We start from the raw sequence: 23,253 nt of genomic DNA on the forward strand, positions 1-23,253 counted from the left end.
AGCACCCAGAGTGCTGGGATTACAGGGGTGAGCCACCGCGCTGACCAGATTATCTAAATGCATGTGCCTACCCACACTTGTGCTAGAAGAGTTTTAGTAGAGATCCCATTGGCTGAGAAACATTAGAACAAATATAAATACTAAATAATGTGTACATATGGACCTAGCATGTGGAATTATAGTCATTTGAGACTCGGGAGGGTAGAAGGGGGATGAAGGATGAGAAATTACCTAATGGGGACAAGGCACACTCTTTGAGTGATTGTTACACTAAAAGCCAGACTTCACCACTACAGTATTTCCATGTAACAAGCTGCACTTGTACCCCTTAAATTTGTCCAAATAAAAAAATATGTATACATACACATAATAAACTCCCATTACAACTGAACAAAGGAATTAAAGGCATCTTTTAGGCTTGTCATTGAATCGGGGTCCTATCAATTTGTCTTCACGTTCTGAGTCTCTCGAGCATATGTAATTGAATAATTGTTCTCTGTAAGTTTTTAGTAGAGTCACTGACCCAAGAGAGACCAGGACGTGCTTACAGCCACTGGCAATTCCCTTCCCAGGAGCCACTGGTCTTATGAACTGTCTGTAACCAAGTCATATTCTGAGGCCTTTGACAGAGCCATCTCCTGTCTCTTCCACTTGTCATGTACTCAAGGAATATCAAATGACTTTAGTATCGGAAAAAGTATAATTGAAAAACAATTGGCCGGGCATGGTGGCTCACGCCTGTAATCCCAGCACTTTGGGAGGCTGAGGCAGGCGGATCACAAGGTCAGGAGATTGAGAGATTGAGACCATCCTGGCCAACATGGTGAAACCCCATCTCTACTAAAAACACAAAAATTAGCTGGGCATGGTGGCGTGTGCCTGTAGTCCCAGATACTCGGGAGACTGAGGCAGGAGAATCACTTGAACCTGGGAGGCAGAGGTTGCAGTGAGCAGAGATCGCACCGCTGCATACCAAGTACAATGTTCCTAACTGGAGCTAATTGTGGAAAGGCCAATATGTGACTATCAAAGAGCTAATTACAAAATATTTTCAAAAATTAATACATTCGAGAACATCTGTTAGTGCAAAGCTCGTGCTGGCTGTGTTCAACCAGAAGGTCACTAGCTGGGGCTATGCCATGTCAGTGACTGGTTCGTTAACCTAGGACACCTCAGGAAATATATTATGCTAGGTTGATAGCACTGAACCTCATATTACAAGTCCTCATTAGACTAAAAGTTTATAGAGAGATATCTAATTAATGCAGAAGTCACAATTCTCAGTTGTGAGATTTTTTTCCCAAATACCATCCACCCCGTGTGGTCCTTGGGATCTTAGAATGGGCTGCCTCACCCTTCTGCCCGGAATGCTTTTCCCCTGACCACACGTGGCTGCCTTGTTCCTGTCCTTCAGAGGGGCCATCGCTGAACGCACTCAACAGTGGCTGTACCAGCCACCCACTAGACTATTTCACCTCTCCACCCAGCATTTCTAACCCTTCTCTCATGGCCTGTATTCTCCGAAAGAGTGAGTTCTGGCTGCTTTCACTGGTTCCCCTTTTTCAGTATAATTCCATTTACTGGGCCTTGGCTGCCCACTGGGCTTCTCTTCACTTAACTAAATACTGCTCCTCCTTTTTAGTTTTATTTCTTATTTTTTTGAGACAGAGTTTCGCTCTTGTTGCCCAGGCTGGAGTGCAGTGGTGTGATCTTGGCTCACTGCATCCTCCACCTCCCGGGCTCAAGCGATTCTCCTGCCTCACCCTCCCGAGTAGCTGGGATTATAGGAGTGTGCCACCACACCTGGCTAATTTTTGTATTTTTAGTAGAGATGGGATTTCACCATGTTGTCCAGGCTGGTCTTGAACTCCTGACCTCAGGTGATTCACCCACCTCAGCTGCCCAAAGTGCTGGGATTACTGGTGTGAGCCACCACGCCCAGCCTGCTCCTCCTTTTAAGACAGCTGAGATCCACCTCCTCCTGCCCCATCCCAGGAGTCCCTTCTGGGTGCCCTTTTGAAGTCTTCCAAAGCACCCTCACCACTGTGCCTCCCTCCACCCTCAAAGCCATTCACACCCTGATTTACTTGGCTGTGTGTGTCAGTCTCCCACACTGGACTACACACCCGTTGGAAACAGAGACAGCATATTGTCTGTCTCCGTACAGGATCATTCCATGATTTGGTGAAGAAACAAAGCACAATAAAGTAGCAAACATGGTGGGTGGGTTTTCCCCAATAAACCTGGGAAAAATATATAAAGAGAATGTATATTCAAAGACACATTGCCTGAGTATGGAAGATCCTTTATGTTGCCCGGTGTATTTGTTTGGGCTAATGTAACAGAATACCACAGACTGGGTGGCTTAAACAATAGGCATTTATTTTCTCACAGTTCTGGAGGCTGGAAGTGCAAGATCAGGGTGTCAGCAGGGTGTCAGTTGATTTCTCTTGAGGCCTCTTTCCTTGGCTTGCAGACGGCCGTCTTCTTGCTGAGTCCTTTCATGGTCTTCCTTGTGTGCATGGAATTCCCAGTGTCTCTTCCTCTTTGTGTAAGGACACCAGTCCTGTTGGATTAGGGCCCATCCATATGACCTCGTTAAACCTTAGTTACCTCTTTAAAGGCCCTATCTCCAAATACAGTCAGATTCTGAGGTGTACTGGGGGGTCAGGACTTTGCCACATGGATTTTAGGGGTACTCAGTTCAGTCCATAACACCCAGATATAAAGAAGGCAAAACGCCCAGAATCAGAGTGTAACCGAATACAGGTGGCTAAATATAGCCAGTCTATTAGATGGAAAGGCGTGTGTTTATATTTTGGAAATTTCTGAACAGATTGAGGCCTGGAAGATACTGTGAAATGGAATTCTAAGAATAAAGATTTTAAAAAATTATTAAAGTAGGATTTGTTGAAGGAGGAAAATATTGAGGGGAGAGGTTGCATGAAATGAAAACTTAATCTCTGAGAAGTGGGTGAGGGGGTCCCTCCAGGAGCAGGGAGTGTGTGTAGGTGGGCACCAAACCTACGGAAGTTATGACGATTATAGGCACCAGTGTGGGATGATGGACAGCTGCGTTTTGTGGGAAGACGGGAATCTCAGGTTCAGCCAAGGTGGATCTTGATTGAGGAAAAGATCGAGAAGATGGAAACTAACTTTCTCCAAGCCAGGTTAAGGATGTAAATATCTATTGTGAATAGTGCTGCAGTAAACATACGTGTGCATGTGTCTTTATAGCAGCATGATTTATAGTCCTTTGGGTATATACCCAGTAATGGGGTTGCTGGGTTAAATGGTATTTCTAGTTCTAGATCCCTGAGGAATCGCCACACTGACTTCCACAATGGTTGAACTAGTTTACAGTCCCACCAACAGTGTAAAAGTGTTCCTATTTCTCCACATCCTCTCCAGCACCTGTTGTTTCCTGACTTTTTAATGATCGCCATTCTAACTGGTGTGAGATAGCACATGTACCCTAAAACTTTAATAATAATAATAATAATAATAATGTAAATATCTGCCTTCTGGACCTTGGGGTTTCTCCATTGAAAATGCTTTGTTTGCAGCCTTTCTTCATCACAGCCTACAGATTTCAAGAGTATCTTCCCCTTAGGACTAAACATAAAGAAGAGAAATGCTGCTTAGAAAACACATTTATAACCAGCCTTGTTCTGGGGCCCATTGAGACCTCACAGCTCTTGCAGCATGCCCCTGTCTCTTCTCCACTCCCCTGGCCTTGTCGTAGGGCAGCCTTTGTGAATTTCAAAGGTATTTCGAAGGTGAATTTCAAATATTTGCTGTGCCACTACTTTTTATTACCCTAGCATCATGGCTGGTATTTCTCAGACTGCTCTCACAGCATTGTACTGTTTGGCCTTCTTCATATCATTTTATTACATCTAGCTTCCATTCTAGAATAGAATGGATTGTTGGAGCCTGCTTCCAGCATTAGCAGAGGTGCTCCCTTTTAATGAATGTGTGGTTGATATTGTTCGAGACATAAAATACTTTAAATTACAATTAGCAGTAAATTGTAAGATAACAGGATATCTACCAAAATCAAGATGGAGAAGTTTTGAATGCATGTAAACAACAGCATGGCTGGCCAAGGACTAACAAGGGATACATTGCATACTGACTCTATTAGACTGCATTGCAGTATACCACTGTGTCGTCAGAGCTGAGTTTACTCGGTCCAGCAACTTCGAAATGATGTTATCTTTTTTGACAATTACTTCTTAATTTGAAAGGAATGGGATCATGTAAAATTTGGCAAACATACTGAAATTTTACTGAGATTATTATGTCAAACGATTTCATGTTTGCATATTTAAAATTTGCACACAATACAATAGCATTATACTGTCTTAGGCATGGAAGATTAGAGACTGAACAAACACAGCTGGGCGCGGTGGCTCACACCTGTAATCCCAGCACTTTGGGAGGCCGAGGTGGGTGGATCACGAGGTCAGAAGATCGACACCATCCTGGCTAACACGGTGAAACCCCGTCTCTACTAAAAATACAAAAAAAATTATCCGGGTGTGGTGGTGGCCACCTGTAGTCCCAGCTACTCAGGAGGCTGAGGCAGGAGAATGACGTGAACCCAGGGAGCTTGCAGTGAGCCGAGATGATGCCACTGCACTCCAGCCTGGGCGACAGAGTGAGACTCCATCTCAAAATAAAACAAAAGAACTGAACAAACCCAAGTTCAGTGCAGAGGCAGGCTGTTGTAAATAAACCTCAAAGTTGGAATTCAGAAGAGTAGAGAATTTTTGACTATCTCTTCTGTCTTCTGCTTCCTTAATCTTTGCCATCCTGTTTACCTTTCCAGATCTGCATCCTACGAAGCTGAGCCTCCCTCCTAATAGCTATTATGCCATTCATTCACTTTATTTTTTTTGAGACAGGGTCTTGGTCCTTCACCCAGACTGGAGTGCAGTGGTGCGATCATAGCTCACTGCAGCCTCAGCCGTCCCGGCCTCCCAAAGTGCTGGGATTACAGGTGTGCGCCACTGTGCCCGGCCTCATTTATTCATTTTAATTTATTGATATATTACTGTGATTGTACTCCTTTTCCCCAATCACTTGACCCCTGTCCCTTCTAACTTCATTCTGATGCTTTGCATGTTTTAATTGGGGAACTTCATTTCTGATGTGGAGCTTTCAAACATGCACACAGGAGGCTTGACATAGAAGTTGTCTGACTCAAAAAAAACCTCTCAGTCAGCTCAATAACCAAACAGCCAACCTAAGCATGGTCTGCAAGCCTGAAAATGAGACATGAAGTTGCCATGATGCCAAACTTATCTCCCCAGCAGTGATTCTGGGATAGTGTCTACCTCACAACTAGCTCTATGAATAAGTCAGTGCTGGCTGCCACAACAAAATACCATATAGATTGGGTTAAACAACAGAAATTGATTTTCTCACAGTTCTGGAGGCTGGACGTCTGAGATCAGGGTGCTAGTGTGGGAAGATTATAGTGAGGGCTCCATTCCTGCCTTGGAGGCAGCTGCCTTCTCCTTGTGTCCTCACATGGTAAAGAGAGAGTTCTGGTCTCCTTCTTCTTACAGGGACACTGATCCCAGCATGGGGGCCCTGCTCTTTTTTTTTTTTTTTTTTTTTTTTTTTGAGATGGAGTCTTGCTCCATTGCTGGAGTGCAATGGCATGATCTCGGCTCCCCGCAATCTCTGCCTCCCCAGTTCAAGCAGTTCTCCTGCTTCAGCCTCCCAAGTAGCTGGGAGTACCGGCACCCACCATCATGCCCAACTAATTTTTGTATTTTTGTAGAGACTGGTTTTCACCATGTTGGCCAGGTTGGTCTTGAGCTCCTGACCTCAGGTGATCCGCCCTCCTTGGCCTCCCAAAGTGCTGGGATTACAGGCGTGAGCCACCACACCCGGCTGCATCCCCTTGACTTCATCTAAACCTAATCACCTCCCAAAGACCCCACCTCCAAACGCCATCATCACATTGGGAATTAAGTCTTCAGCTTATAAATTCTGGGGGACATAAACATTCAGTCCATAACAGTACCATAGGTTTTTGAAATGCAGGCTTAAGGAGAATTTTGAAAAGTACAAAGAGATTTGCAGATTTAAGATATTTTTATTAGTCATAAAAATATATGACAATATCATATTGTCGTATTTCTTTATTGGCAAGATTCTAAACTTTCCCCTTGTGCCTCGGTTTCTAAGGAGACCAGATTCTTTCCAAGCAATGTTCAGAAAAATAGAGCCCTGGTGCAGTTTGAAATGTAAGAAGCAGAATATTAAATGTGCAGAGCATTGAGACTGCAACAGTACATGCTATCCTTTGATGCTTCAGTTTTCACTGCATTGCTGCCCTATGGCACTGCTGTAAGAAAATATTTTATGCAGATTTTTTCATTCAGTAGAATTCGTCCATACCTTATATATCACATAATGAGAAAAAAGAGGACCTTGATAGAATGGGAAGCAGGACAGGTAGGTTTTGAGGGACGCAGGTCAGCCAGGTTTGGATCTTGGGGTCCTAAGTGCAGGAGGTGGTGGGAGCAGTGGAAGGGGTAAGCGTTCTTGCCAGAGGTCATCCAGCAGTTGCAGAGGAGAGGAGGCAGTAGCAGGCAGAACAGTGAGAAGCGAGCCCTGGAGACAGCAGTTAGGGAGGCTGCTACTGGAAGGGGGCCTATGTGGAAGGGCATAATCGTAACAGACGTCCCACCTTCAGAGCGAAAGCTGCCTCGATTGCCTCCCACTGGGCATGCTCACTGGCATGTATTGGGCACCCAGGAAATGTTGAGTGAATAGTTGAATAAATAATTAAGTGAATGCAGGCCGGATGCAGTGGCTCATGCCTGTAATCCCAGCACTTTGGGAGGCCAGTGCGGGAGGATCTCTTGAGCCCAGGAGTTTGAGACCAGCCTGGGCAACATGGTGAAACTCCATCTCTACTAAAAATACAAAAATTAGCCAGGTGTGGTGGCACGTACCTGTGGTCCCAGCTACTCAGGAAGCTGAGGTAGGGTGGGAGGATCGCTTAAGCCCTGTAGGTCAAGGCTGCAGAGAGCGGTGATCATGCCACTGCATTCCAGCTTGGGCTGCAGAATGAGACCCTGTCTCAGAAAAAATAAGAAGTGAATGCCTCCAGGGCACCCAGACTCACCTTGTCCCTAACAGCAGTCTACCTCTTGTGGTACATTCTCGAGCTCTGCAAAGTTTCAGATGTTGAAACTTGTTGGGGGAAGAAGGTTCTTGAAAAATGATGAGAGGAGAGAAGTTGGTGTCAGGAGGAATATCTTGGGCTCTTGGCTTACCTAAGCACGGATCATTGAGACAACACGGTCATCAAAATGTAGTTTCTCCCAGTCGTTTCCATTTCTTTTCACTCTTGGAATTGCTTTTTTATTTCTCCTGAGCACCTTTTCTTTCTTAACCTAGATTGTCAGTGTGCCTTGGAAATGAAACATTATCCAAGCACAATATTGCCTGCTATGACTACAGGTAATGGAAGAGACAAGCACATAGGCCTTTTACAGCTGCAGTGGTTGTTTGATTAGTTTTTTTAAAAGAAGGTTTCAGTGGATCAGTTATTGCACATAAATTGCCGTGCCTTGCGGAAAATGAATCCTATCTTTGTGTGTTTGTGTATGAGTGTGTGTAGGGCTTGTCTTTTGTTATATCTGTGAAAGCTTTAAGGGTTGTTTAAGTTGCTTTTTGATTTTAGCATTTCCAATCTGTCTCATCTTGTTTTTGAAAAATGTTTCTTTCTTTTTTTTCCGAAGTGTTAATAAATCCCTTGAAATTTATTTCCAAGATGGCTTAATGATTTGAGATGATTTGGAGAACACTAGTTGAGTTGTTTGTATTCTGGCTCGTACACTTCCATTATTTTGTTGAACTCAGGGCAGCATAAAATATCAGAGCTGAAAGGTGCCAGAGAGGTTGCCCCCACAAGGCTTCTTGACCCTTGCCAACCTAGTCCCATTTTGAAAAATGTTTAAAAATGTTAAATGCAATCTGAAATGCAAAGCTAATAAAAAGGATACAGCATCACTAAAACCAAAGCAAAGTAATGAAATATAGTCTTGATTTCTTGCCTGCTTTTTCATAAATCACAAGTGGCTTTGAGGTTCTGATCATTCCGAAGGCATGCTCCCACTCACTGTTGAAATGGGTGACTAGATTCATCCCCTAATTTTACACATAAAAACATTAAGGTCCAGGGATTCAGGCGGTGTTCGTATCCCAGTATATTAGGAGCAGAACTTGGTCAAAAACCCAGACATCCCGTTGGCAGGCCAGCGTTTTGCCCACAAGACTCTCGGTCATTTAAGGATACTGTCTCATGCAAAGGAGACATTTTATTCAGGGTCATCTTCCTGTATCCGAGGACGCTGGTATTCAGGAAGGGTTTTTTTAAACTTTACATCATCACAGCAGAACAGAGGCAGAGGCCTGGACAGAACCCAGGTGTGGCTGGTCCGTGGATTGTGTTTTTTTAAATTTCCTTTACTTGGTTCCAGACATTTGCTCTGCTGTGACATGGAAACATTTCCTGGCTATAGCCTCTGAGGAATAGGGGGGCAACATCTCAATCTGAAGATGAATTCATTTTTGCAATAAAGTTTGGGATTTTTTTTCACATTGGAAGCTTTCCCTTCACAATTCAACAGATCCTTTCAAACTTCTAATATGTTCTTTTTTGCCAGGGTGTCCGGTGGAGAGCTGTTTGACCGGATAGTGGAGAAGGGGTTTTATACAGAGAAGGATGCCAGCACTCTGATCCGCCAAGTCTTGGACGCCGTGTACTATCTCCACAGAATGGGCATCGTCCACAGAGACCTCAAGGTGAGACCATCGCTCAGCAGCATCCTGCAGCCACTCTGCAGCCCGCGATGCACGCGTCCAAGAGGGCTGATGCCAGTGGGGGCATGCAGCTGCTCTGATGTAGAGTGGGTGCAGCAGATGGTGGGCATTTGTGTACTTTCAGTTGTCAGGGCCTTTGGGATCCAGACCCAGAAGTATCTTGGAAGAAGATGAAGATTCACATGGCTGGCCACTGTTCATGAGATTTTTACAACCATTATGTAGCCAAAGGGTTACAGGGAGGTGGGTTATATATTGCTTCGAGCCTGTCTAAGAGACGATTTTGCTCAAGACACGTAGGCTGCAGAAACCCTCCTCCCGGTGCAGTTCCGCAGCACCTTTACCAATTCCAGCCCCATTGCAGCACAACACACTGTATAAAAGAAAGAGAGCAGTGGTCAGACATCATGAGAGGAAAGTGAAGGGAAACAGAAGGTAAGCAGATATAGAAGAGGGAGAAGAGAAATAGAAGGGAAAAAGACAGGTTAAAAGAGCTACGACTGGCTGGGCGTGGTGGCTCAGGCCAGTAATCCCAGCACTTTGGGAGGCCGAGGAAGGCAGATCACGAGGTTAAGAAATCAAGACCATCCTGGCCAACACCGTGAAACCCCGTCTCTACAAAAATACAAAAATTAGCTGGGTGTGGTGGCGCGTGCCTGTAGTCCCAGCCACTCAGGAAGCCGAGGCAGGAGAATCGCTTGAACCCGGGAGGCGAAGGTTGCGGTGAGCCGAGATCGCACCACTGCAGTCCAGTCTGGCAACAGAGCGAAACTCCGTCTCAAAAAAAATAAATAAATAAAAATAGTGTCTTGCAGGTTCTTTTCTTACAGTTTCCTAATGAGGTTTTGGTATATTGACCCTTTACCCATTGGCACAGAAGGATCTGGGCCTTATATGGGCATATATGCCCCTCCCCAGCAGGTCTATGTAGACACTGAAGGACAGATGTCAAACATAACAGTACTGAAGGGTGGATGTCACACATATGGTACCAAAGGTAGGTATCAGACATATCAACTTGAGAAACAGTAGAAAGCAGTGCGGTTGACCCAAAGCTGCAATGTGACCTCATTCTAGGATGTTTACAGGTCCAGCCCCTAGAGCTTACTGCACCAGTCAAGACAAAAATTCCACCCCAGCACACATACCCACCACTCATTATGAACACGAGGATCATATCATCTTGAAGCTGTGCTGTACACAACTGTGGGAAATCAAAATCAATTTAAAGAACCAGTCATAAACATTTGTATAAACAGAGTTTCCACACCTGGCTATTATCTGCTACTGGGTATTAAGGAATAAAGTGGTGTAGCTTTTTCTTTCATAAAGACTCACTACCATGGTTTTTCTGCATGTTGTCATGTTCCATTGACCCAGGCAGTGATTCCCAAATGTTCGCCCATATCAGAATTGTCTGGAGGGCTATGAAAATAGAGACGGCTGCCCCATCCCCAGTGGTCTGATTCTGTAGGTCTCCGGTGGGGGCTGAAAACTTGCATTTCTAACAGGTCTGCCCGTGATGAGGATGCTGGTCTGGGAACTGCTCTTGGAAAATCACTGGGCGAGGATATTTGGGAATCTTAGTGGATCCCTTTGAGCCTTCATCCTCTGCAGGCTTCTTGACATCTGAAATGGCTGTGGGCATGGTCAGCTCATGTTCGGGGCCTGGAGATACTTCAGAGGGCTAGGTAGGGGCTAGCTCAGCCGACCTGGCACCTCTGCCAGGCCTCCGGGCCTTCTCTGCTCTCTTGTGCCCCCACAAATGCCAGTTCTGTGCTTCCAGAACACATAGGCAGCTCTCTCTGAACACGTTCGTGTGGTGGCCACAGGGATGCACTGTGATGGGCTAGCTGTCTGTACTTATTAGAAAAATAATTTCTAAGCAAATAAGGCATATCCAGGAGGGGCAGTGTTTATCTCTCCCTTGGAAAGGCTGATTGGCTGTATGGGAGATAATGTTTTTAATTAACCTACGTAATGCTTTTGGAGAAATATTTGCAGCTTCCATCCTGTGGAGCCTTAAGATCACCGGGCCTGTCGTTACGTAAAGAACACTGCCATTTTAGGACCTTTCTGTGATCTCTTTTCAGAGGCACAAAGGAGTTTGATCTATGAGGAGGAAGTTGAAATTGGACTACTAAATTTGCGTAAACAGCTAAGAAAATTAAAGTTAAAACAACCTATATAACCAAGCCCAGAGCAATAGAGAGAGGATGATCGTGTTAATTTAAGCTTAGTGCAGCAATCGGAATACTGCCCCAGCCTACCTGCAAATGTACCTCCTTCTCTTTGTAGAAAGCTATGCAATGTCTTGTTGCCCTGAGAAGCTATTAGAGACAGTTGCTCTTTTTGCAAAATGAAGTGACTGAGACTGGAAGTGCCTGGTCCTGCCTCAGTGGATTAGGATTGGGTTTCTCAGCTCCTGCACCATTGGCATTCAGCCCTGGGCACTGTGGGATTTAGAGCAGCATCCCTGGTTTCTGCCCATGGATACCAGTACTACTTCTGGAATTGTTAACAGTTACAAATGTCCCTAGGCATTGCCAGATATCCATCCCCTGGGGGGCAAAATTGCCCCTAGTTGACAATCACTGGAGTAGGAATGTGATTATGGATAATATTAATGTTACCAGAAGTGTGTTGATTCTGATCTTATTAAAGCTTATTATGTGGATTATTATAAAGTGTTGGGGTTGATATTCCAACTCAGGTATTGGCCACCAGTTGTCTTGCAAAGATGCCATAATATGCCAAAAACTTAATTTTTCCAGTGAGTCCCGGACCTCTTTGGACACCAGGAGGAATTGTGATGCAATGTGGGCCAGACCCTCTCCCTGTGGCCCCCACCCCCACAGCCCTCCTGTTGGGATCGGGGATGGGGCCTCCCACCCAGATGATACCTGAGCCTGCCTCTCCCCCACCGTCTTCCCTCCTCCCCCAGGAAAAGCCCTGCTGTCCTTACAAGTCTTGGGCCAATTAAAAGTATTGATTGGCTGGGCGCGGAGGCTCACGCCTGTAATCCCAGCACTTTGGGAGGTGGAGGCGGGTGGATTGCGTGAGGTCAGGAGTTCGAGACCAGCCTGACCAACATGGTGAAACCCCATCTCTACTAAAAATACAAAAATTAGCCAGGTGTGGTGGCAGGTGCCTGTAATCCCAGCTACTCAGGAGGCTGAGGCAGGAGAATCGCTTTAACTGGGGGGGGCAGAGGTTGCAGTGAGCCGAGATCGCACCATTGCACTCCAGTCTGGGCAACAAGAATGACACTTTGTCTCAAAATAAATAAATAAATAAATTGATCTAAACTGTGAATGACCAGTTGATTTAACCCTCCTTGGGCATAATTGGTCTTCAAAACAGCATTTTATTGACCCAGATGAATCTTTTCTAGGAAGGATGTGCGGATGCTCTGGGCCCTTTGGCCACCCCTTGCCAGGATTATGCCTTGTTTAGCAGTGTGAAATCACTTATTCTCCTCTCCTTATCACCTCCTGGGACAAGGAGGATAAAAAATCAGAAACAACAGCATTGTCCTCTCTCTGCATCCATGATTGGATCCTTATTGTTTAGTGAAGGATAATCCCTAAACTTCCAGAGAAAACATGAACCATGTGGTCTTTATGATTCGAGCATTCCCGCCCCTTTTCTAAGCATGACAGTATTCTTGTTTCAACTGATTGGCCACTTTACTTTCTTTTAAAACTCATTGGGGCCAGCGCGGTGGCTCATGCCTGTAATCCCAGCACATTGGGAGGCCGAGGTAGATGGATCGCCTGAGGTCAGGAGTTTGAGACCAGCCTGGCCAACATGATGAAACCTTGTCTCTACTAAAAATACAAAAGTAGCCGTGTGTGGTGGCACATGCCTGTAATCCCAGCTACTCCGGAGGCTGAGGGAGGAGAATTCCTTGAACCCAAGAGGCGGAGGTTGCAGTGAGCTGAGATTGTGCTACTATACTCTAGCCTGGGTGACAGAGAGAGACTCCATCTCAAAAAAAAAATCTCATTGGAAGCATCCTTCAGTGCACAGTTGATTTTCTTCTAATCTCCTGCTTCATCCACAAAATTAATGTCACAGTGACTGTTAACTGCCATCCCTTTCTGTGTTGTTACTTGAGGTGAAGGATAGTATTTATTCTTTAGTTTCTATTAAAGAACAGAATTATTCTGACACTACTTGAAATGGTAAGGAAGGCTTTATTCAAGACCATTGCAATGCCATTGAGCTCAACTTGGAATACAGCTAGACGAGTAGGGATTTATAGCCAAAGAAGAGAGGGGAGGGGGTAGTGGATGGGAAATTAGGGGGATTTTTGCTAACCTGACCTGGCAGGATTCCTGCTAAAGGCAGGCTAAGGACTTAGACATTGACAAAGGCCCCTTTGGGTCCTCTTTCTGACTAGACCCTGCTCTCTGGCTGTCCAGTAGGTCCAGTTTTTAGCAAGAATCCTGCTGAATCAGTTGAGCTGAAATCTTCCACCCGCGTGATCTCATCAGATCCCTAATGCCTTTGAAGTGGCCTCATTGTCTGGGGTGATACCCGAGATTCATTGTCTCACGCCAAGGAAATCAAGGATGCAGACACACAAGGAGTGAGCTTCAGAGCGGACATTTAGTAGGTGAAAGAAAGAGAAGAGCTCTCTCCTGTAGAGAGAGGGGTCCCAAGCGGGTTTCCGGTCTGTGGTGAAATGCAGGGGAGGTTTATAGCTGAGCTTGAGGAGGTGGTGTCTGACTTACATAAGGCACAAAAGATTGGTTGGACCAGGTGTGCCATTTGTATAGGACACAAAAAACTAGTTAGGGCTAGGTGTGCCATTTCCATAGGGCATGAAAAGCTGGCCGCCCCCATCCTAATCTTTTTTTTTTTTTTGAGACAGAGTTTCGCTCTTGTTGCCCAGACTGGAGTGCAATGGCGCAATCTCAACTCTCTGCAACCTCTGCCTCCCAGGTTCAAGTGATTCTCCTGCCTCAGCCTCCCTAGTAGCTGGGATTAAGGGCATGTGCCACCATGCCTGGCTAATTTTGTATTTTTAGTAGAGACAGGGTTTCTCCATGTTGGTCAGGCTTGTCTCAAACTCCTGACCTCAGGTGATCCGCCTGCCTCAGCCTTCCAAAGTCCAAAGTGCTGGGATTACAGGTGTGAGCTCCCCCAGCCCCGCCCCCCCCCCCCCCCCCCGTGCCCTGCCATCCCCACCCTAATCTTTTATGATGCAGATGGGTTCTCTGCCTGGCCAGCCCCATGTTGCCTGTTTCTTTTTTTTTTTTTTTTTTGAGACGGAGTGTTGCCTCTGTCCCCAGGTTGGAGTGCAGTGGCGTACACGTGGCTGACAAAGAAAAGGGAGATGGAGCCTCCATGTTGGACATGCCTGGCCCCCAGGTGGCCCTTTTCTATTGGCACAGCTGCCGGCATTCACCAGTGAAAGCTTCCAGCTTGCTTATTTATGTTTGCAGCTTGATTTTTCAGGCTGTTCTTTGTTAGAAAAAAAAATAATAATTTATTGGGCTGCTTTTTGTTAGAAGGGAAGCCTTGCCGAGGACTCTTTTACCCTCACTATCTGCAAAATAATTTCTTTCTAGCTCCTGTATCACCCCAATCTCAATGCCGAATTACCCTGGCCTGGCTTCAGCAGGAGTCCTGTCAGTGGGGGTGGGGTGGGTGAAGAACTTGATCAGATACCCGTGGTGGGGGATTCTCCAACGTAGCAGACCGGCTAAGACAGGGCTGCGCAGGCCTGGCAGGGGTGGGATAGACAAGGCCAAGGTCAAGGCCTAGGAGAGCAGGGGAGTCAGAGGAACCTGCCTCAAGTTTGGTCAAGGAGGGAGTCTTGGTGAGTTCTGAAAATTTCTTCACTGCGATGTTGACACATCAGAATGCTGCTTGTGGAGCTCTGAAATCCAGAGCCCTGGGCCCCATCTCAGACCCGCTGAAAAGCAAGATCTCTGGCCAGTGAATACCCTCACAGGTGCCTCTGCTGCACAACAGGCCGAGAACCACTTTTCTAAACAAGTCTGCTCACTCTTGTGAACCCAAAAATATCTGAGACAGGTCTCAGTCAATTTATTTTTATTTTTTTATTTGTTTTTGAGACAGAGTTTCACTCTTTTTGCCCAGGCTGGAGTGCAGTGGCGCACTATCGGCTCACTGCAACCTGCGCCTCCCAGGTTCAAGTGATTCTCCTGCCTCAGCCTCCTGAGTAGCTGGGATTACAGGCGCCCGCCACCATGCCTGGGTAATTTTGTATTTTTAGTAGAGACGGGGTTTCTCCATGTTGGTCAGGCTGGTCTTGAACTCCTAACCTCAGGTGATCCCCTCTCCTCAGTCTCCCAAAGTGCTGGGATTACAGGCATGAGCCACTGCGCCTGACCAGGTCTCAGTCAATTTAGAAAGTTTATTTTGCCAAGGTTAAGAATGTGCCCATGACACAGCCTCAAGAGATCCTGATGACATGTGCCCAAGGTGGTCAGGGCACAGCTTGGTTTTATACGTTGTAGGGAGACATGAGACATCAATCAGTATGTGTAAGATGTACATTGGCTAGGTATGAAAAGGCGGCACAACTCAAAGCAGAGGCTTCCAGGTCTTAGGTAGATAAGAGACAAAGGGTTGCTTTCTTTTGAGTCTCTGATCAGCTCTTCACTGAATACACAATTTACAGGAATAGTCACTCACGCTTTAGTCTGGCTCAGTGAAACAATAAGGCAGAGGAAGCAATCAGGTATGTATTTGTCTCCCGTGAGCAGAGGGAGGACTTTGAGTTAGTTAGTTAGTTAGTTAGTTGGTTATTTTGAGACGGAGTTTCACTCTTGTCATCCAGGCTGGAGTGCAATGGCGCGATCTTGGCTCACTGCAACCTCCGCCTCCTGGGTTCAAGCAATTCTCCTGCCTCAGCCTCCCAAGTAGCTGGGATTACAGGCATGTGCCACCATGCCCGGCTAATTTTTGTATTTTTAGTAGAGACGGGGTTTCGCCATGTTGATCAGGCTGGTCTTGGACTCCTGACCTCAGGTGATCCACCTGCCTCGGCCTCCAAAAGTGCTGGGATTACAGGTGTAAACCACCGTGCCTGGCCAGACTTTGAGTTTGTCTATCTTTTGCCCACAAGGAATTTCCTTACTGGTGAATCATGAGGGAGGAATGTGGCTTTTTTATCTTTGTAGCTATGTTATTTAGGAATAAAATGGGAGGCAGGTTTGCGTAGTTCCCAGCTTGACTTTTCCCTCCGGCTTAGTGATTTTGGGGTCCTGAGATTTATTTTCCTTTCACACTCTACATAAGAATAGTTTCTAAAGTCTGAAACCCAAGGTTCACCACAAACCCCTGAGGAGAGAGAATGTGGCTGTCCCCGCTGGGGCCGGGGAGGAGAGCTGGATGGGAAATGCTGTGGGAAAGTGCCTTTCCCATGTCAGATTCTTCGTGCTACGCTCCCTTTAAGGTTTGGTGTAAATGACAGAAACGATTCCTCATTCATTGGGTGAGGATTATCCTGGAGGGTGGACATTCCTGGACAACAGCAGAGATGACAGTCCTTGACATCGTCTCCCCCCGTGATAAATCGTCACCATGATGATGAATCCAGGAGTCATCAAGTCCAGCAGCTCTTCAGAAAAAAAAAAAAAAAAAAAAAAAAAAATGCAGGCTCCTCTTTGTGTTCAAGGCCCACGCAGCAGTGCAAGGACAAGCTCCAAGGCTGTAGCTTCTCAGCCTCCATAAGACCCACCCCTGCTTCCTTGCTAGGAACAATGAGATTCCCCAATTCTACATAAAACACGATGCAAATGATACTTCACTGGCTCCCATGCCAACCCCAGGACTGCTACTCTCAGCCCCTCCTGTATGTTGCAGAACTGTAGTGAAGACAGGAACACGGGGGCCATAAGAAATGGAAGAAGGCCTTTGCTGTGCATTCCTGCTGCCCACGCACTGTTCAGAGGAACAGACAAAGGATGAAATCAACCCATGCTTCACAGAAAGGCAAACAGAAGTGCGGACCCCTTAAGGGTACATGGCTGGAAGTGCTGCGTCTTCCAATTCCAGATTCATTTATTCCGGGATGGCATCCCTCTGCTTTCCTGGCAGGGGAGCGAGCACGGGTCAGCTGGCCTTCGTGAAGGGCGCAGTGCAGCACATCTCCCAGAACTGCAGGGCGGCGGGGCGTGTTGCCGAGGGCAGAAACAGAGACCCTTGGATTCAAGAAAAATCACTCATAAAAAGGAGCAGAGAAGCACCTGCAAGAGTTATTTCATTTCCTGGAATCTCCCTTCCCTAACCCCAGACGTAAATCCACAAGTCTGCAAGGCAGTCAGCTTTCTAGATTGCCTCAGAATATGGTGACTTTTTTAAAGTAGACAAAATATTAGTAAAGGAAAGAGACTAACGCTGATTGAAAGCCTGTGTGTGCCAGACACACTGTGCTGGGCGCTCTGCACTGTTTCTATTGGCCGCCGCTTTAGTTCATGCATCTCCTATGTCCGAAGGTCAAGGACATCCTGACGTCGTGAATAGGTTTTGCAGTTGAATGAGTCTTCCACAATTAACCCAGCTTTACACGTAGTTTGTAATGTTTTTTTCTTATTTTCTTTCTAGCCCGAAAATCTCTTGTACTACAGTCAAGATGAGGAGTCCAAAATAATGATCAGTGACTTTGGATTGTCAAAAATGGAGGGCAAAGGAGACGTGATGTCCACTGCCTGTGGAACTCCAGGCTATGTCGGTAAGGACAGTGCATGTGCACACATGTGCCCGTGTGTGTGTGATGTCCTCATGTGTAGTGTCACCACGTGTCAACTCATCAGTTGTGTGAAGCATATGAGCTTGGCATGTAATCACAGCTGCCTTCACTTCCCTTGGGGGAAAGAATAAAAAGATTGAGTGACACTGGAATGAATAATTCATAGCAGGGAAGTGATTTCCCCTGAAAACTTTTGCACAGTTGGGTAGAAATCCCATTTGATTTGGTTGTGGGCCTGACTGGAGGCTGGGAGTTAATTTGGATGAATCCCAGGTTCCATTTCCAGAGATACTGCATACATCTGTTTCTGAGGGATTTACAATGAGACACTGAGATAACAGTAAGGTGCACACACAAGAGAACTTTTTATTCCAATTACTGAGATAGGAACATTGATGGAGGAACCTGGTTCAGACCTTGACCAAGTCACTCTCATCAGTCAGTCAACCCTGATCTGTACTGTGATGCTAGGCATTCAAGTTTTTCCTTAAATCACAACCCCCAATTCTTTGTACTAAGCATCCAAAATGCAGAGGAAACTACTGACGGATCTGAACACTTGGATTCTGATGTTCATCTTTTGACTTCCGGGGTCCTGGAGAAACACCATTAGAATACTTGTGACTGTTCTGAGACCTTCATTGACATCAGCGTATTCATTCATTCATTCATTCATTCATTCAGCAAATGTATGTAAAGTTGCTACTATGTACCTGATGCTGTACCAGGCACTGGGATTAAGGCAGTGAATGACACAGACACGGTGCCTGCCCTCATGGAGCTTACATTTTAGTTGGAACAAGTAAGCAAACAGGGTCATTTCAGATCTTAAGTGCTATGAAGAAACTAAACCTGGGGGCCTGCCATGGAGTGACAAGGAATCAGGACTGGGCTGAGAGGACAGGGAGGAGACTTGGGCCTTGGCCTCAGTGGCAAGAAGAAGCCAGCCATGTGGGAGTTACAGGACAGCATCCCAGGAAGAGTAACCAGTTTGTGCGAAAGCCTGAAGGCTGGGAGAGGGTACGAGCTAGGGATGTCTGAGAGCAAGAAAAAAGATGAGGTTGGAAAAGAGTTATGGAAAATGAAGTCTGAGGCTGAATTCTTTTTTTTTTGTGGGGGGTGGGGGGTGTGGTAGGGTACTGAATCTAGCTGTGTTGCAAGGTTGGAGTGCAGTGGTGCAATCCCGACTCACTGCAACCTCCGCTTCCTGGATTCAAGTGGTTCTCCTGCCTCAGCCTCCCGAGTACCTGGTATTACAGGCGCCTGCCACCATGTCAGGCTAATTTTTGTATTTTTAGTAGAGGCAGGGTTTTGTCATGTTGGCCAGGCTGGTCTCAAACTCCTGACCTCAGGTGATCCGCCCACCTCAGCCTCCCAAAGTGCCAGGATTACAGGCGTGAGCCGCCGCGCCCGAGTGAGGCTAAGTTCTTGTCATGCAAAGTGCGGTGACCTTTCTTCATGAGAATAGCCATTGAGCCCACCTGAGAGAGGAGGTATGTTATGTGACCAGCATCACCCTGTGGGTCTTTGGGGACATCTGCAGAACCTTCCCAGGCAGGCTGAGGAGAGCCGGCCTCAAACTAAAGGAGTTACAAGGGGTATTGTGGGAAACTCCAGATGACCTTGGGGCCACTTTGTGGCCTTTCAGGTCCTTGCATATAATTACAGAGCCATGTCAAACTCAAGTGTCGTAGCTGTTCATTTTCAGAGTAACTCAGAGGAGGAAAGACGAGCAGGCTGAGGCGGGCAGAGAACAAAACAAGGGGAAGGGAAAGAAGCAGCAGGGTTTAGAAGCGGGGAGATGCAGGGGTGGAAACGTGGCTGGGGAGGAGCTGTGTGGACACCATCGCAAGGGGGCTCAATTCCCTGGATCGTGTGTATGCAGAAGGCACAGAAGAAGAGGTTGCTCTGCTCATTTTTGAAAGGTCCAGTGCATGGCCGGGTGCAGTGGCTCACGCCTGTAATCCCAGCACTTTGAGAGGCCAAGGTGGTTGGGTCAGTTGAGTCCAGGAATTCAAGATCAGCCTGGCCAACATGGCAAAACCCCATCTCTACTAAAAATACAAAAATTAGCCAGGCATGGTGGCTCACACCTGTAGTCCCAGCTACTTGGGAGGCTGAGGCAGGAGAATCGCTTGAACCTGGGGGGCGGAAGTTGCAGTGGGCTGAGATTGCGCCACTGCACTCCAGCCTGGGTGACAAAGCGAGATGCTATCTCAGAAAAAAAAAAAAAAAAAAGCCAGTATAGGCTTTGATAGAAATTAACAGCATAGTAATCGATCATCTCTTCTAAGATAGCGTGATAACGGTTGCAGGAATAGCATGGTCCCTGGCTGGGGGACGTGTGCCTGGGGTGGTGACGGGAGGAAAGAGTGTGTGTGGTATATTCATGGAATTTCTCCAGCTTGGTCTGAGCCATCTGGGAAGCCGTGAATACATGAGACGAGACAAGCTGAGTGGGGAGAGCCTGTTCCAACTATCGGGAATCCCAGACATTAGAAAATGAAAAGGTCTGTTAGGTCATGATGCTGGTTCTCTTTTCAGCAGTCTCCCCAGGCTGAGAAGGTGCTGATACTGTGGCCTGCCCATCTCTTCCCTTCAGGAACTTGACCCTTGGGCTGTGATTTAAATGCTCTGACAACCAGTGACGGCCCCTAGCTACGTACGCATCACGTGCTTCTCATGTTTGGCTAGAAAGCTCCAGCACTTTCTAAATTGAGTTTTACTGCTCTGTGTTTTGGCAAAGCCCACGGAATGGCAGTTTTTCTGGTTTCTAAGTGGCTGCCATCTGCGGGGTCTGAGTCTGTTGATGGCTGTGTCTGGCACTGACGTGTCGGGAATGGTGTTGAGAAGAGTCCATTGCTCTTGCTACTCTAAATGGCAGCCAGTGGGAGCCATTGGGTAATGGTGTTGTGAGATACCAGGTTGTCCTGGAGGAGGCTGGGGGAGAGAAGGACTGTAGCAGTGGCGTTCTTCTATTGGTTTGTGTTGACTGAGCGCTGAAACTCCACCAAGAGTGCCCCTCCGGAGTGAGTCGTGTGGAGGGGACACAACTTCAGAGTAGGGAAGGGGCTGCTTTGAAGAGCTTGTGTCTAGAGGACATCCCTTAGGCAGTTACCAGCTGAGCTTGGGCTGTTTCCTCCCTTGCAGTCTGCATGGCAAGCTCCTATTGAGCCGTCAAAGCCCAATTTAAATGTTACCTCCTTTGACTGCTTTCCTGTCACCTTGTCCTCTCCTTTGACATCCTGGTTCTTTCTGTGACGCTTTCCTTGTCATGGTGTGATCACATTGCATTAGGGTTCGTATCAATCTGTGTCTCTCACTGCACTGTGAGTCTCATGAAATCTTTGTGCAGACACTTACTGAATTTAGTAAAAACACACAGATCATGAATCTTAGCCATGTTTTCTTTCTCTCTTCCCCTTCCATTCACTCAGCATGCATTTATTGAGTTCCTGCTGTGTACTCTGTGCAGTCGTCCCATGGTATCCACAGGGGCTGGGTTCCAAGATACTTCACCCTCTGCAGATACTAGCATCCTCAGATGGTTGAGTTCCTGATATGAAATGGCATAGTATTTGCATATAACCTAGGCGTGGCCTCTGTGTACTGTCATTGCTAGATTGCTTACAATACCTGATGCAATGTAAATGCTGTGGAAATAGTTGTCATAGGTATTGCTTTTATTTGTATTATTTGTATTGTTTTTTCAAATATTTTTGATCTGTGGATCCGCATATTTTGAATCCATGGATACAAGGGCCAAGTGTACAATGTTTGGTTTGAGAATACAAATATGGGCTGGGGGCGGTGGCTCATGCCTGTAATCCCAGCTCCTTGGGAGGCAGAGGCAGGCAGATCACCTGCGGTCAGGAGTTCCAGACCAGCCTGGCCAATATGGTGAAACCCTGTCTCTACTAAAAATACAAAAAATTAGCCAGGCAAGGTGGCAGGCGCCTATAATCCCAGCCTCCCTACTCAGGAGGCTGAGGCAGGAGAATCACTTAAACCTGGGAGACAGAGGTTGCAGTGAGCTGAGATTGTGCCACTGCACTCCAGCCTGGGCAATAGAGTGAGACTCATCTCAAAAAAAAAAAAAAGAGAGAATACAAATGTGAATAAGGTACTAATTCTGACCTCAGCATTGTGAGAGAGAAAGCAAACAGGTCAGCTTAATGTATGCTAAGGGCTACATCATTCAGCCCTTGAAGAATTATTTATTTATTGCCTACCTTCTGTTCTGGGCACTGGTGGGGGGTGGGGCGGGTACATCAATAGAAATAGAAGAATAAAACATAAAAATCCCCTCCCTAGTGGCACTTACATCTGAGTGAGAGAGACATAGGCTATAAAGCAAATATTGATAGCTAAGTTCATTCGTGTGTTAGGTGGCCTTAAGTACTATGGAGAAAAATGAAGCAGAAAAGATGATAAGAAGTTTGTGTGTTCAGAGGGTGGTGGCAATTTTAACTACAGTGTGCAGGCAGCCCTCACTAAGAGGGTGGCCGTGGTAAAGATTTGATAGGAGCGAGAGAACCGACGATGCAGGTATCTGGAGGGCATTCCAGGCGCAGTGCAGAGGCCTGAAGGCAGGAGAATGTGGGCAAGCAGCAGGGAGCAGGGGAAGCAGGAAGGAGAGGAATAGGAGAGACAGTTGGAGAAGTCCTGAGCAGGGGTATGTGGACCAGGACTTGGAAATCGTTGTATAGACTTTAGCTTTTACTCGGTGATAGGATGCCATGGGATGCTTCTGTGTTAAGGCAGTGACATATTGTTTTTAACAGGCTCCCTCTAGGACAGGGGTTCCTAACCCCTGGGCCTTGGACTGATACTGATTCAGGGCCTGTTAGGAATCGAGTTGCACAGCAGGAAGTGAGAGGCAGGCTGGTGGGCATTCCTGCCTGAGCTCCGCCTCCTGTCAGATCAGCGGCAGTAGATTCTCATAGGAGCTTGAACCCCGTTGCGATCTGTGCCTGCAAGAGATTTAGGTTGCGCGCTCCTTTTGAGAATCTAATAATGCCTGATGATCTGAGGTGGAACAGTTTCATCCTGAAACCATCCCCAATACCATATCCTTGAAACAATTGTCTTCCGTGAAACGGGTTCTTTGTGCCAAAAAGGTTGGGGATCGCTGCTCTAGGACACAAGCTGGGATCAGGATAGATGGTGGGGGTAGGGTGGAGGAAGGAGATGTGAGAAAGCTCTGGCATTGATCAGGTGAGACTGTGAGAAGGCTCAGGCATTGATCAGCAAGGGTTTAGGTCAGATTGGTAGCAGGAAAAGTGATGAGAAGCTATCAGATATCAGGTATATTTCAAAGGCAGTGTCCTCAAGGTTTTCTGAAAGATTGAAAGTAGTGTTTGAGAGAAAGAAAGAAGGCAAGCATAATTCAAAGGTTTTTGGTCCTGATAACCCTGGGAGGGTGCAGTTGTCTTTGCTGGAGGTGGAAGAGCCTGTGGGTTGAATAGATTGCAGATGCCTTGGGAGGAGCTTGGTTTCAATTTGTTAAAGTTGACTAAGCCAAGAGGGCAGCTGGAACGTGACCCTGGAACTATGTGCAGTCGATTCTCGCTGTTCATAGTCATCATGTTCTATTATAGCAAATAGCTGAAAGCACTGAATTAATCAATACTGAACCATTGCTCCTAAGGGAAACACAGGCTGGGTTC

At 46.5% G+C, this 23,253-nt stretch overlaps 1 protein-coding gene across 8 annotated transcripts in view; it reads left to right on the forward strand.

Moving 5' to 3' along the window:
• The window catches only part of CAMK1D (calcium/calmodulin dependent protein kinase ID), a 486,590-nt gene that overhangs the window by 404,259 nt on the left and 59,078 nt on the right, over positions 1-23,253 (forward strand). For all 8 annotated transcript variants that reach the window (XM_016962641.3, XM_016962637.4, XM_016962640.3 and 5 more), the window contains 2 exons: positions 8,697-8,835; positions 17,440-17,566. In XM_016962641.3, coding sequence (XP_016818130.1) covers positions 8,697-8,835; positions 17,440-17,566 — 266 coding nt within the window. The remainder of the gene's footprint in view (positions 1-8,696; positions 8,836-17,439; positions 17,567-23,253) is intronic.

Source organism: Pan troglodytes, chromosome 8 (genome assembly GCF_028858775.2).
Source record: "Pan troglodytes isolate AG18354 chromosome 8, NHGRI_mPanTro3-v2.0_pri, whole genome shotgun sequence".
Lineage (NCBI taxonomy): Eukaryota > Metazoa > Chordata > Mammalia > Primates > Hominidae > Pan > Pan troglodytes.